General features: G+C 42.3%; 1 protein-coding gene across 1 annotated transcript; it reads left to right on the forward strand.

The window, feature by feature from the left end:
- Positions 1–984: 984 nt before the first annotated feature.
- edn3b (endothelin 3b) lies at positions 985–10,683 on the forward strand. The gene is made up of 5 exons (XM_084554062.1): positions 985–1,119; positions 1,550–1,864; positions 1,959–2,166; positions 4,708–4,866; positions 5,467–10,683. The coding sequence occupies exons 2-5, from the start codon at positions 1,795–1,797 to the stop codon at positions 5,519–5,521; spliced, it is 492 nt and encodes a 163-aa protein (XP_084410188.1). The 5' UTR covers positions 985–1,119; positions 1,550–1,794; the 3' UTR covers positions 5,522–10,683.
- Positions 10,684–10,985: the final 302 nt, after the last annotated feature.

The following is a 10,985-nucleotide window of genomic DNA, read 5'->3' on the forward strand; positions in this document are numbered from 1 at the left end:
CAGTTGCTAAAACTAAACATACAGACTTAAATCATTTACTGCAACTGGCTCCAATTTGTCTCCACGAAAAAAAGGTGAAGGAAAATACTTCTGGCTTCACACATATTTATGCAAACTACACCACTTTACTCAGTCTAAAGCTCCTCCTTAAAGTCAAACTGCACATAGCTAGGGAACATCTGTGTTAGATGGAAACTGTTGGATGGATGAATTGGTGCTCAGAAATTATGGGCAATGTGTGGCATTTCTGTGTGGAGTTTGCATGTTCTGTCTGCGCAAGTTCTCCAAAGACATGCTCGTAAACAGATTAACAGACTGGCGACTTGTCCAGGATGTACCCCTGGGATAGGCTCCAGGCTCCAGGCTCCAGGCTCCAGGCTCCAGGCTCCAGGCCACGTGGCCCTCCAGAGTAGAAGTGGTTGCAGAAAATGAATGAATGAAATTATGGACATGTTTTGGACATGTTTCATACTAGCTCTGATCAAATATAATACAAACTCATGGAGGATATGGTACCATCTCTAAGTCAATGTCAGGAAGATACACACCGATCAGCCACAACATCATGCCCACTGACAGGAGAAGTGAATAACATCGACCACCTTGTGACAATACAATGTTCTGCTGGGACACTTTTGGACCTGGCATTCGTGTGGATGTTACTTAGACATGTACCACCCACTTATACCAGACACCCCACCCCAATGACCCTCCTTGATGGCAGCAGCCATCCCCAGCAGGATGCAGCCTGACACAGACACACACACTAAAACGCTTTAGGAACAATTAAAAAAAAAAAAAAAAGAAAAACAGCACAAGGTGTTGACCTGGCCTCCAAATTCACTAGATCCAAAACTGATCAAGTATCTTTGGGATGACACACAGAGGCCCCTCCCCTCACCCCATAGGACTCAAAGGCACCCCACTAACAACATTCTGCTGCCAGACACCACAGGACGCCCTCAGAACTGTTTTGGAGACACATGGGAAACCAACATAATATTAGAAAGGTGGTCATAATGTTATGCCTGATTGGCTTGTATAACTGAGGATCTGAGGGACTGCTTCCTTGCATTTAACACACTCGTGGGATGACCTACATAGATCATGGTGTGAAGTGTAAGTGTGTATATCTACCTATAAACTTCTGCTTTAAATAAATACATTATTATAACTTCACAAAAAAAAGCCTCGACACAAACTCTGTTTAAGATAAATATTAATGACAGAAGAATGCTGCAATGTGATGATAATCTCTTTTACTGCATTTAAACGTGTCCTTCACAAGGCACGAATCACAGCTAAGGTGGAGAAAGCTTCATACGCGCACAAACTGTAGTCTTATGCTGCTGCATCTGACAGAGGGGGGTGGTGAGGGAGGCGTGGGCGTGAACCCGAGCCTCCCCAAAGCCTCGTATCTTTAATTTCGGCTTTTAGACGGCGAAGTGACTTTATGACGATCGCTCCTCATGGTGCTCCAAAGATTTACTCTGTGACTGCGGCGTTTTACATTATTTTTTTACATTCTTTCTTTTTTTTTTTTCATCAGCCTAAGGAAAACCACAGTTTCCTCTCACTTCAGTGCGCAATTTGCAGGTAGGATTTATGTCATGAAGCCGTACATGTGAGCGGCACAGCGCGTAAATTACGCACCGACACTTTCCTTCCACGTCTGGTCCGGACCACATGAGCTGCACACGGACTTCTACCACAGTTGATGGATTTTCACTCCACGATGGTGGGAGATTAATTTGCATCCTGATCGGGCTATGATTCGTTTTGGAGCTATCTGACATGGCAAAGACACTGCCCATCCTCACGAGAATCATGCTTTTCAAAGTGCTGACGTTCATTCTCTTACAAGGTACGTCTGCGGCATTCATTAATATATCCAGGCTGTTTAATATCATTTAGCACTTTCTCCTTTCGTTAATACTCAGCTTCTGCTTCTTATAAAGGTGTTTTCTCGTCCCATGATTCCGTCAAATCCGAGGTCAACCCCGGAGGTCTCCCAGACTCCAAGGTGTTTGGCTCCGGGGGATCCACGGGTTCCCATCTGTCAGAGACCACGAAGTCCAGACAAAAGCGCTGCACCTGTTATTCCTATAAGGATAAAGAGTGCGTCTACTACTGCCACTTGGATATCATCTGGATCAACACTCCCGAGTAAGACGCGCTCTGTTAAAACACTTTAAGATATCCATAACTCTCCAGTAATCTGTTCTCCTGCTTGCGCAATAGCCCGTGCTGTCCTTTTGTTGGTGGGGATAAAGGCTAGCAATTAAGACAATTTCAAACTCAGATTGGCATGTGGATGGGTTCATGCAGTCACGCCTAGTAACCCCCTCCCTGGGGCGGCAGACGCCGTCACGGTTCAAGTGACGACAAGCCCAACAGAAAGCAGCTGAATGATTCGCCAAAAAAAGTTGTCATGCTCGTATTTCCCGATCACATGGTACGGGTCGTGATCTGTTATGTGTTCATATTGACCAGCTTCAACTACGAGTTCAAACGGAACGAGATCAAGGGCAGACAATTAAAACACAACCATGGCAAAATCACTGGTTATGAATTATGTGTAATGTTGACGTCTCTATGGAAACAGATGCTTGTTTTTGTTTGGTTGCACTCAATTAATCTGCACGCATGCACTTTCTATGTGCAAAAACCCCCATGCAACTGAATGCTGCACCACCTGAAAATAAGATCCTATTTCAAAGGAGCGTCCATTTCAAGCATCCTCATCAGTCATGGGCTAGCCCCGTGGAGACCTGAGATATGAGGGGAACTTTTTTAGGCACTTAAAGGAAAGTGGGAGGAAAAACTAACGCCATAAAAAGCTAAGTGTGCCCAGTGAGAAACAGGCACATGTTTCCTTCTCCCCGTGGTGGACGTCAAACTAAACCGCTCTATTTACAAAAGATCTTTTACTGTGCCAATAAATTTGGACCAAATTAGATTTCTTTGTGGCAGCCTCGAGTCTGCTTATAGAGGTCGCTTTAAATTGCACGCAGCTTAGCTCCATGAACCCATTCCGAGGCTTGAGGCATAGACGAACACTTAGCGAGGCAACATAATGAAGGCGTTATTACCATTTTGGAGGTAATTTGTGACCACCAATGGGAACAGGGCCCTCCCAGCGACATGCTCGCTGTGACTGGTTTTGCTTGTTCCACAGGTGAGGAGGATAACGTAAGAAGCAGTTTTTTTCCGAAACGCACAGTGTGTTCAACATGTGGGCAGGCCCACCGCATATTAGTAGCAATGGCTTAAATTATTATTCCTGACACCTTTTTATTTCGAGGATTGACACGTTCTTACCGCATATTAAAATCCTTGGCAAGGCGGTAGGAAAGCATTCTTTCTTCCTCTGTCTTCTAATGCCAAGTTTGCTGTTGGCTGTTTCAGGTAAACAAGTCATTATGTTACTGCCTAACGTGCTGGGACAAACTGACATAGTTTAAACGCTGAGCGGTAAATTCACATATAGCCCAACATGAATTAAAAAAAAAAAATAGTGAGTGGGGAGCACTGGACTATAGCTGGAAGATAAACTTGTTTCCTTTCAGCTCAGTTCACAGAATCTCAGTAAAGATAATATACAAGAGTGCGTCTCCTCCATCCCAAATGTCCCATACGAGCCACACGTTTCTCTTGTTTACAAGACCAGGTGAAAGGTAACTTCCAACTCATAGCGCGTATGACCTCCCCCCGAGACTACAGTTGCAATTAAAATGTTTTTCGTCAAAGTCAGTGTCTCAAACGGCTCTTCCACAATCGGGTAATTACCCTCAGCTGACAAAAGATTTCTTGCGCTACATCATGACAGGACTCTGGCTCCCAGCCACCACTTCAGACAGAGGCGGTTTAAGGTTAAAGGGTCGTTCTCTCTGAAGTGAAACAGTCAAAATCGCCGCAAGATCTAGCTAACCAGACGCAGAGAAAGCAGCAGCAGGCCGTCAGCAACACTCCAGGTATTCTGTCAGATACAGGCAGCAGGCCGTCCGACATGATCTGACAAATCTCCAAGTGAAAGCCATTTATTCGCACTGTCGATGGGTCTTATAATTCAACTGTCAGAGAGTTGAAGGATCAAGGCAGTCTGTTCACACGTATGGGCTGACCGTCCTCTCACCCACTGCGATTTTTTAAGAGCAGGCTTTGACCCCCGAGGGCCTTGTTAGTCCTAAATCCACAAACAGCCTTTTCTCAACAAAATCTGTCACAGATGGGCGAAAACAGGTGAGTTGAAAGGGAGAGAAAACAAATGATGCCCGTCTGACACTCCGCTCAGAAATGCTGGCGGGCAGATGGAAGGATTACGGGCGAGAACAGGCAGTACGGTGATGACTTTGTAAATTTGATCTATGGAAGTCATATTTCGAGCTTTTTCACTCTCACTGACCTCTCTGGGAGCCTTTGATTTTCCATTACCTGCTTCCACTGGTCATTCTAAGAACTTAAAACAAATGTTCGCAATTGGTTCAAGCCATAAAATAAAGAACCTGTACCCTATAACCTATAACATGCAAATCTATAACAGATTGTAAAAATAGCACTTATGATTGTGCAGGCATGCATCGTGCAACTTTTAGAAATTCTTTTGGAATCTAAACTTATAAAATAAAATAAAAAGTAATTATCTTGCAACAATTCTCTTTGAATTCTTACTTTTACCGATAACCGGCCTGTGTTTGTTCTTACCAGGCGCACCGTGCCCTACGGGATGTCCAGCTACAGAGGACCTCAGCGAAGCAGACGCGCTGCCGGCGAGCAGCCACCCGAACACGTGGGGGCAAGGACGCCACGCTGCGTCTGCATTGTGACCGACGCGGACCACGAGTGCCACGACTTTTGCCTCTCGAGGTCAGTCTCTCCGAAGCTCTCTTCTCATTAACTCCAAGATCGCAGTTTTCCCTGTCATTTTGGTTTTTATCAGAATCAGGTTCATTGTAGGCGGGTGCCCCCGGTTAAGCAAATTTATATGCATTTGTATGACATTTGTAATAGTTTTATATTTTCATATTTGGATTTACTGGCATAGAAAAGCATTCTTTAGAAATTAAAGATAAGTATTTCAAGCTGTTAGGTGTCCGTTTAACTAGAAAATTTGACAAAAGAGTCCTTGTAAGAAGACTTTAAATTTAAAATGAATTAAAATGATTTAAGATGTTACATATAAAAGAAAGGACACACATTTGTTTGGCAGAATGCACCAACTAAAAAATACTTTTCTAGTGAGGAGTTAAAGAAAACTTCCAACATATTAAACCTATTAGAAACAAGAATAGTAAGACAAGGCACGCTTTATCTGTTTTGAATACGTTTCTATTCTGTAGCGATGTCAGTGCAAGGCTTTGATGCCGCTTTGATTTTGAAATCATTTGTCTCTTGGGACTCAACAAAAACCTTATCAGGGTTAGTCTTTTAACATCACAGATTTAACATGAAACGTTCTCTTCAAAGGCCCCTCCAGACTCTGCCAGCCGGGAGTCTCCACAGAGTCCCGGGCCTTGGATGACCCGTTTAACGCCCCTCCATCTGCCGCTCCTCGGGTGAATGGACCCTCCCCTCCTCCTCTTCGGCCCCTTCACTCTCCGTCAGGCACCTTGCCTCCCCGGGTACGCACAGTCAAGGAAAGAACTTTGGAGTTTAACACTGCCGACATTCCTCAGCATCATAACTCTTGGAGCAAGTTCCATCAGGCCGAGCGGTTTCAAGAACTCTTCAGAAAATTCGATACAGATCCCTGGAGGCTATCCCCCCTCCCCCCCCCTTTTTTTGTTCCCTCTTGAGCACGAGGAGTACTTTCACCATAGCATAATAGCCAGTGACCATACCTATGTCGAGCTCGGTCTTTCTAAACCTTAGTATTTGTACCGAAAGGTGTGGACGGCGCTGGACTCAATCTGACATAAAGCTTGTATCATTCTACCGAGGGACCACAAAAAGACATTTCCACGAAAACGCTGAAAGGCAAAATGGAGCCATGGAGAATAGGAGCAATGTGGGATACTGAGATATTAATGCTAATAAAAAAAAAAAAAAAAGAAAACTGACAAAAACAGAGCCACCTGTGAAATGGTGCAAACTGTATGACTGAGCTGAGCTTACTGAGCAACAATATGTCATATTCGCTGTGCTTTCACCTCACCGCCATTGGCTCGGCTCGACCCTGTACTTCCTGTATGACAGCTTCAGCTGGAGGGAAGTCTATATCGAGCAATCCATTATACCCTTTAGCCCGAATCAGCTACTAACGTCGCGTCCTTCAGCTGTTGAAAGCTATTAATCGTCTTCATCTGTAGTTTGCTGTGTTAATGGGTAAGGCAGTAAGGCAATGGGAATATTCTATAGTTTTAAACCAACAAAGAACTGAATCTATTGACTGGTATTCCCTGTACTGCACCAATAGACATGTGTCTTCATAACATAACTCCTACAAGTTATCATGAGTGCACCAAACGCATCCGCAGTCAATCTGCAAATGAAAGGTTCTCCAACAAATGCAAGATAAGATGCAAAATTTGCAACTCTTAAAAATTCACATTTTCATTGGAAATAAATGCCACAGTCATGGTAGGAAAGATAAGAACTCCATCACAATATGTCGCCTTGTAATGGTGATACGTGACTATATGAAAAACTAAGTGGAAGTACAAATACCCGATTATTGCCCGAGAGGCACCTTGAACCTCAGAAGTAGTTTTTCGTGTGACGAGAAAAAAAAAAAAAAAAAAGGCACATAAACTACAGAAAAGCTATTGTGCGGCCTCTCCTCTTTTAGTTGGACGGCATTGTGAAAGCGGTTAAATTATGCTCTAACTATGCCGTCTCCTCTAGAAAACAACAAGAGGCCGACGCAGTGTGCCTTTCCACAAAAGTGGAATTTTAATATGAGGAGACATTTTAGGACAAAACACTTGTGTTTGGCCTTTCCTTTGGGCCTCGTAGCTTAACGTGGGATTATGGGGTCTTTCTGTATTTACAGGTTCAGCAGGGAATGTAATGCATGCTCTTGTCATAACTGGCATGTGTGAGAGAGAGAGAGAGAGAGAGAGAGAGAGAGAGAGAGAGAGAGAGAGAGAGAGAGAGAGAGAGATGGGGCGCATAAGGGAAGCAGAAATAGAAAGAGCATAGAGATGAAAAATGTGTGTGTTTATGGAAACTGTTGATCGTGAATGCAACACTAGAAACAATGCACAAGAATATTGTTTACTTAACAAAAGAAGCTATTTTTGTATGAGGAACACACGAGTTTCTGATGCAATGAGTCACTGCGGTGTTCAAAAAGTTTTCGTGAGCACACGGAGCATGCCCAAGAATCCGACAATGATCGTAACGGTGGTCTCATGTGAAATGACAAATGTACAGCTACAGATTACAACAGCTGCCTTCTCACTGTGTATACTGTGTATATTTATGTATGTATGACATGTATGTACATTTAAAAATCCCATATTTTATATATTAATGCATCAAGACATATGTATGGGTAATATAAAGGGAATATGTATGGAATTAGAGGTGGAGGATTTTTTTTTGTATTACCATGATCTGTAATAACGCTTGTATTTATATGTAACAGTATGTTTTCTCATCACCAGCCAGTAATAGTGGTTTCATCGTCGCTGTAGATTAATAATCACTTTTGTCCCTTTGACTTGGACCTTAATGCACACTACTAGAATCTATTTTGACATTATTAGAGACTTTCCACTAAAACCTTTGAGATTACTGACCTCTGTAGGCGATGCATTGAGGAGCATTAAACGGCGTCATCTGCATGCAGTGGCGTTCCTTGGTTTCTAGGGGGCGCCGCGCGATCAGAGACCACCCTTCACGCCCCACCACCCGGCTCAACAATCTGTCGGAATACAAAAGGGGGTCGTTAGAGTTGTGTTGTCGAGTATTGTCGATGCACTGTAGGTTTTGTGGCAAAATACGTCAAAAGGTTTCCGTCGGGCTGGTAATTCACGGGGCCACATACAACCTGACGCAGTGGCGCCCCTGTCTGCATATTCTTATAGATCATTTCACTTATGAGCCCTATCCCTCTGGTTGGAAGATCAGCACCAAAAATAGTGACTAATATGGTAACTTTTCTGTTTTTACCACTGAGTAAATTCTTTGTTTTTTGTTCGTACAAAAATGACACATCCTTCTCCTTTCCTTTTGATTTTAATTATATTTGCCTGCAGTTTAAATCCCTTCGTTGACAGTAACTCAGACCAAATACAGCTCAAATAAGCAGCCAGACTAAGAAGAGTACAGCTCTTTTTACGGGAATATTTAAATTTCTCTGGTCTGGAGAAAATTTGCGGTTTAATATGGAGAGGCAGCCAAGAGGAGCCAGGTAGCGGTGGGTTTTTATTGTCTGCTGGGTGTGTACGAGGTCAACCACAGCCTTTTAACCCCCATTTGCCCTGGACTACTTGTTCGCAGCTATATCGTGTTCGGAGCTGAATTTATGATCGACACTTCAGACGAACCCATGTTCCCGTTGTGAGCTGTAAGCATCTCTGGGCTACCACTGCTGTTCGGTTTTATCACTCATGCGGGTCTGTTATGCAGCGCAGTCATAAATTTAGAATGTCTTATCCCCGTACAACAAAATTTAAATCAGCAATTTTCTTTTTACCTTGCCACGAGTGGATTACTCAACAAAACCAAGAGAAAAAAAAATAAAAAACTGGCACAAACCCGTCCAAAAGTATCCTAGAGACGTTTCGTGAAACTGAAACCAGCTGCGGTTGTGATGATTTTCCACTTATAACAAGTTTATTATCTTGTTATCCTTAGATAGCCAAGTCATTTCTCTTTTTCGTAATGGGACAAACACAAAACTAAATATTTGTTTTTGATCATGAGCTAATTTTCTAATTTGAGAAAATGAATTTTTGTTTCGTCAAGTTAAGGAGAAAAAACAACAGTGTAGTGTTAACCTGAGACTTTGAGATAATTTATCTGGAGAGAACAGATTTTTATTATAAACAGCTGCATCTATAGACTCTTTAAATAAAAAATAAATACATATATGTGTGTGTGTACATCGGTTATTTTGTTGTCATTTGCATTTCTGTCGTCCAAACACCTTTCCCCTTACAGAAAGAATGTCAGATCAGCTGGGCCTTTTGAAACCTTAATACCACCTATCATCCTGGAATGTCGCGCTAAGTCTACCCTAAATAAGCCTATCCTGGAGCCTCAGCGTAAACCTTTCTCCAGTGAGCGAGGCCGTATTCCCACAGTACACCCTGGGAAATATGTCCGCGCAGACATCCTGACCGTGCAACGGCAGGTTCAAGGCCCCTGCTGTGGCTTACAGTTTGTTGTTTGTGTTCTGGTTGATTAAATGAAAAGACCTCTTGTAGCACACGGTGAACTTTTGCTTGTTACAGACAATTGAAATGACAACAAGGGTTGCTCTCGTCACACAAGCACATCCAGATACAATAATACCGCGTGGCTATCTTGCTTATTGTGTATACTGCTGTGGATTTGTAGCATCTGCAACTATCCACTGCAGTGTATTATGCTTGGTCTATAGTGTGCTATGCCAGTTGTGAAAGACCTGATATAATATTATGACGCTCAAAAACTGTTTCTGATAGTCTGTGTCTTCAGGGGATTGGTTCAGCCACCACCCTCATGTTTGTAAGTTCCTCGAAGTAAAGCTTCTTGTTAGCAAAATGCAATGCAGTGTAACTAGGATGCATTAAAGTCTATTGTCCTTTCATTGCAACATAGCGAGCACCTGAGTTTTATTGCATGTTAAGTTCAGGAGAAACATTTATACACAATGGAGTGAAACCTTATGTCTGAGTCCTGCTACCTTCTAGCAGAGACAGTATAAAGCTAGATTCTTTGCACATTAATGCGACATTTTCCCTTTAAATGCTTCAAGTTGCCCACTTAGGCTTCATCTCACAAATGTAAACTTAAGAAAGACCATATGTTGAAGCCAGCCTCAAAGATGCAGGAGGTCTGCAGCCGACGTGCATCCCAGCGGTAATAAACATGGTGATTTATGACAAACTGGCTTCTGATATGACTGCTCAAAACCTGCTGCAGGTCAAATGCATTTTGAGGGATACTCACGTGTCATCGCTCTACAGGGAGCAGACCCAAACTCAAAATTCATAAGTCACCACGGTGAACTGCTGCAAAGTTAGGGCGTAATGCATTGAATGCCATATAAGAGTAACTTTCTGCTGCAGAACAGCTTTGGCGCTGAGCTCTTTCAGCACTAAAAAATCCCCCAAATCCAAAGAAAATATGCAAAATGCACTGACAATGAGAAACAGGCTCAATTTGAGTGGAATCTGACAAATGCTGGCATCTCGCGTATTATCTTTTATAACCAGACTTCGTTGCGCTGTTTGCAGTTATGATTTATTTCCTGCAAAGTTTAAAACATTTATCACAAAGTATTAAGAGTAAATTTACATCTGTTCCCTGTAAGGGGTTTAAATGAAATCTCCTCAGCTGCTGTCCGTCCAGTTTAGAAAAGATCAAAAGTGAACTATGGCTAATGTCTTGATACCAGCACTCATGATCTTATCTTATGAGGAATCACTCTATAACGTGTTCACCTCTTTTCCTAATGTTAACAAGGTGGGACTGGTGGAGTTTTGAATCTTCTTTGAAAATGCTTTTATATGCTGTTGGAGTGACATTTGCTGGAATAAACTGCTTGTATAAATAAATTCTGATGCACATATCATATTAAAACATAAAATAAGATATGCTTGGGTTAGAAGGTACAGACAAAGGCACTGTCTTTTTGAACTTTAGTCCATTGGACTGGAATTATTTCAATCACACTTTGGACAAAATTAAAATTGCAAAAAGTTTTTTGCCTTCTAAACAAATATTAATTAATAACTAAAGTCATATTATATTAAATATTAAAAACTAGCCACAGGAGTTCATGCAATGAACTTATTCTTTCAATGGGACGTATTTGCGATTTGGAAGTCAAA

This window comes from Chelon labrosus, assembly GCF_963514085.1.
Source record: "Chelon labrosus genome assembly, chromosome: 10".
Classification (NCBI taxonomy): domain Eukaryota; kingdom Metazoa; phylum Chordata; class Actinopteri; order Mugiliformes; family Mugilidae; genus Chelon; species Chelon labrosus.

Bases quoted from the DNA above. Each gene is read 5' to 3' on its own strand.
- edn3b (XM_084554062.1), top strand. From the start codon at position 1,795: ATGGCAAAGACACTGCCCATCCTCACGAGAATCATGCTTTTCAAAGTG. The intron at 1,865-1,958 runs GTACGTCTGCGG...CTTCTTATAAAG, and splicing joins GACGTTCATTCTCTTACAAG to GTGTTTTCTCGTCCCATGAT. The intron at 2,167-4,707 runs GTAAGACGCGCT...TGTTCTTACCAG, and splicing joins ATCTGGATCAACACTCCCGA to GCGCACCGTGCCCTACGGGA.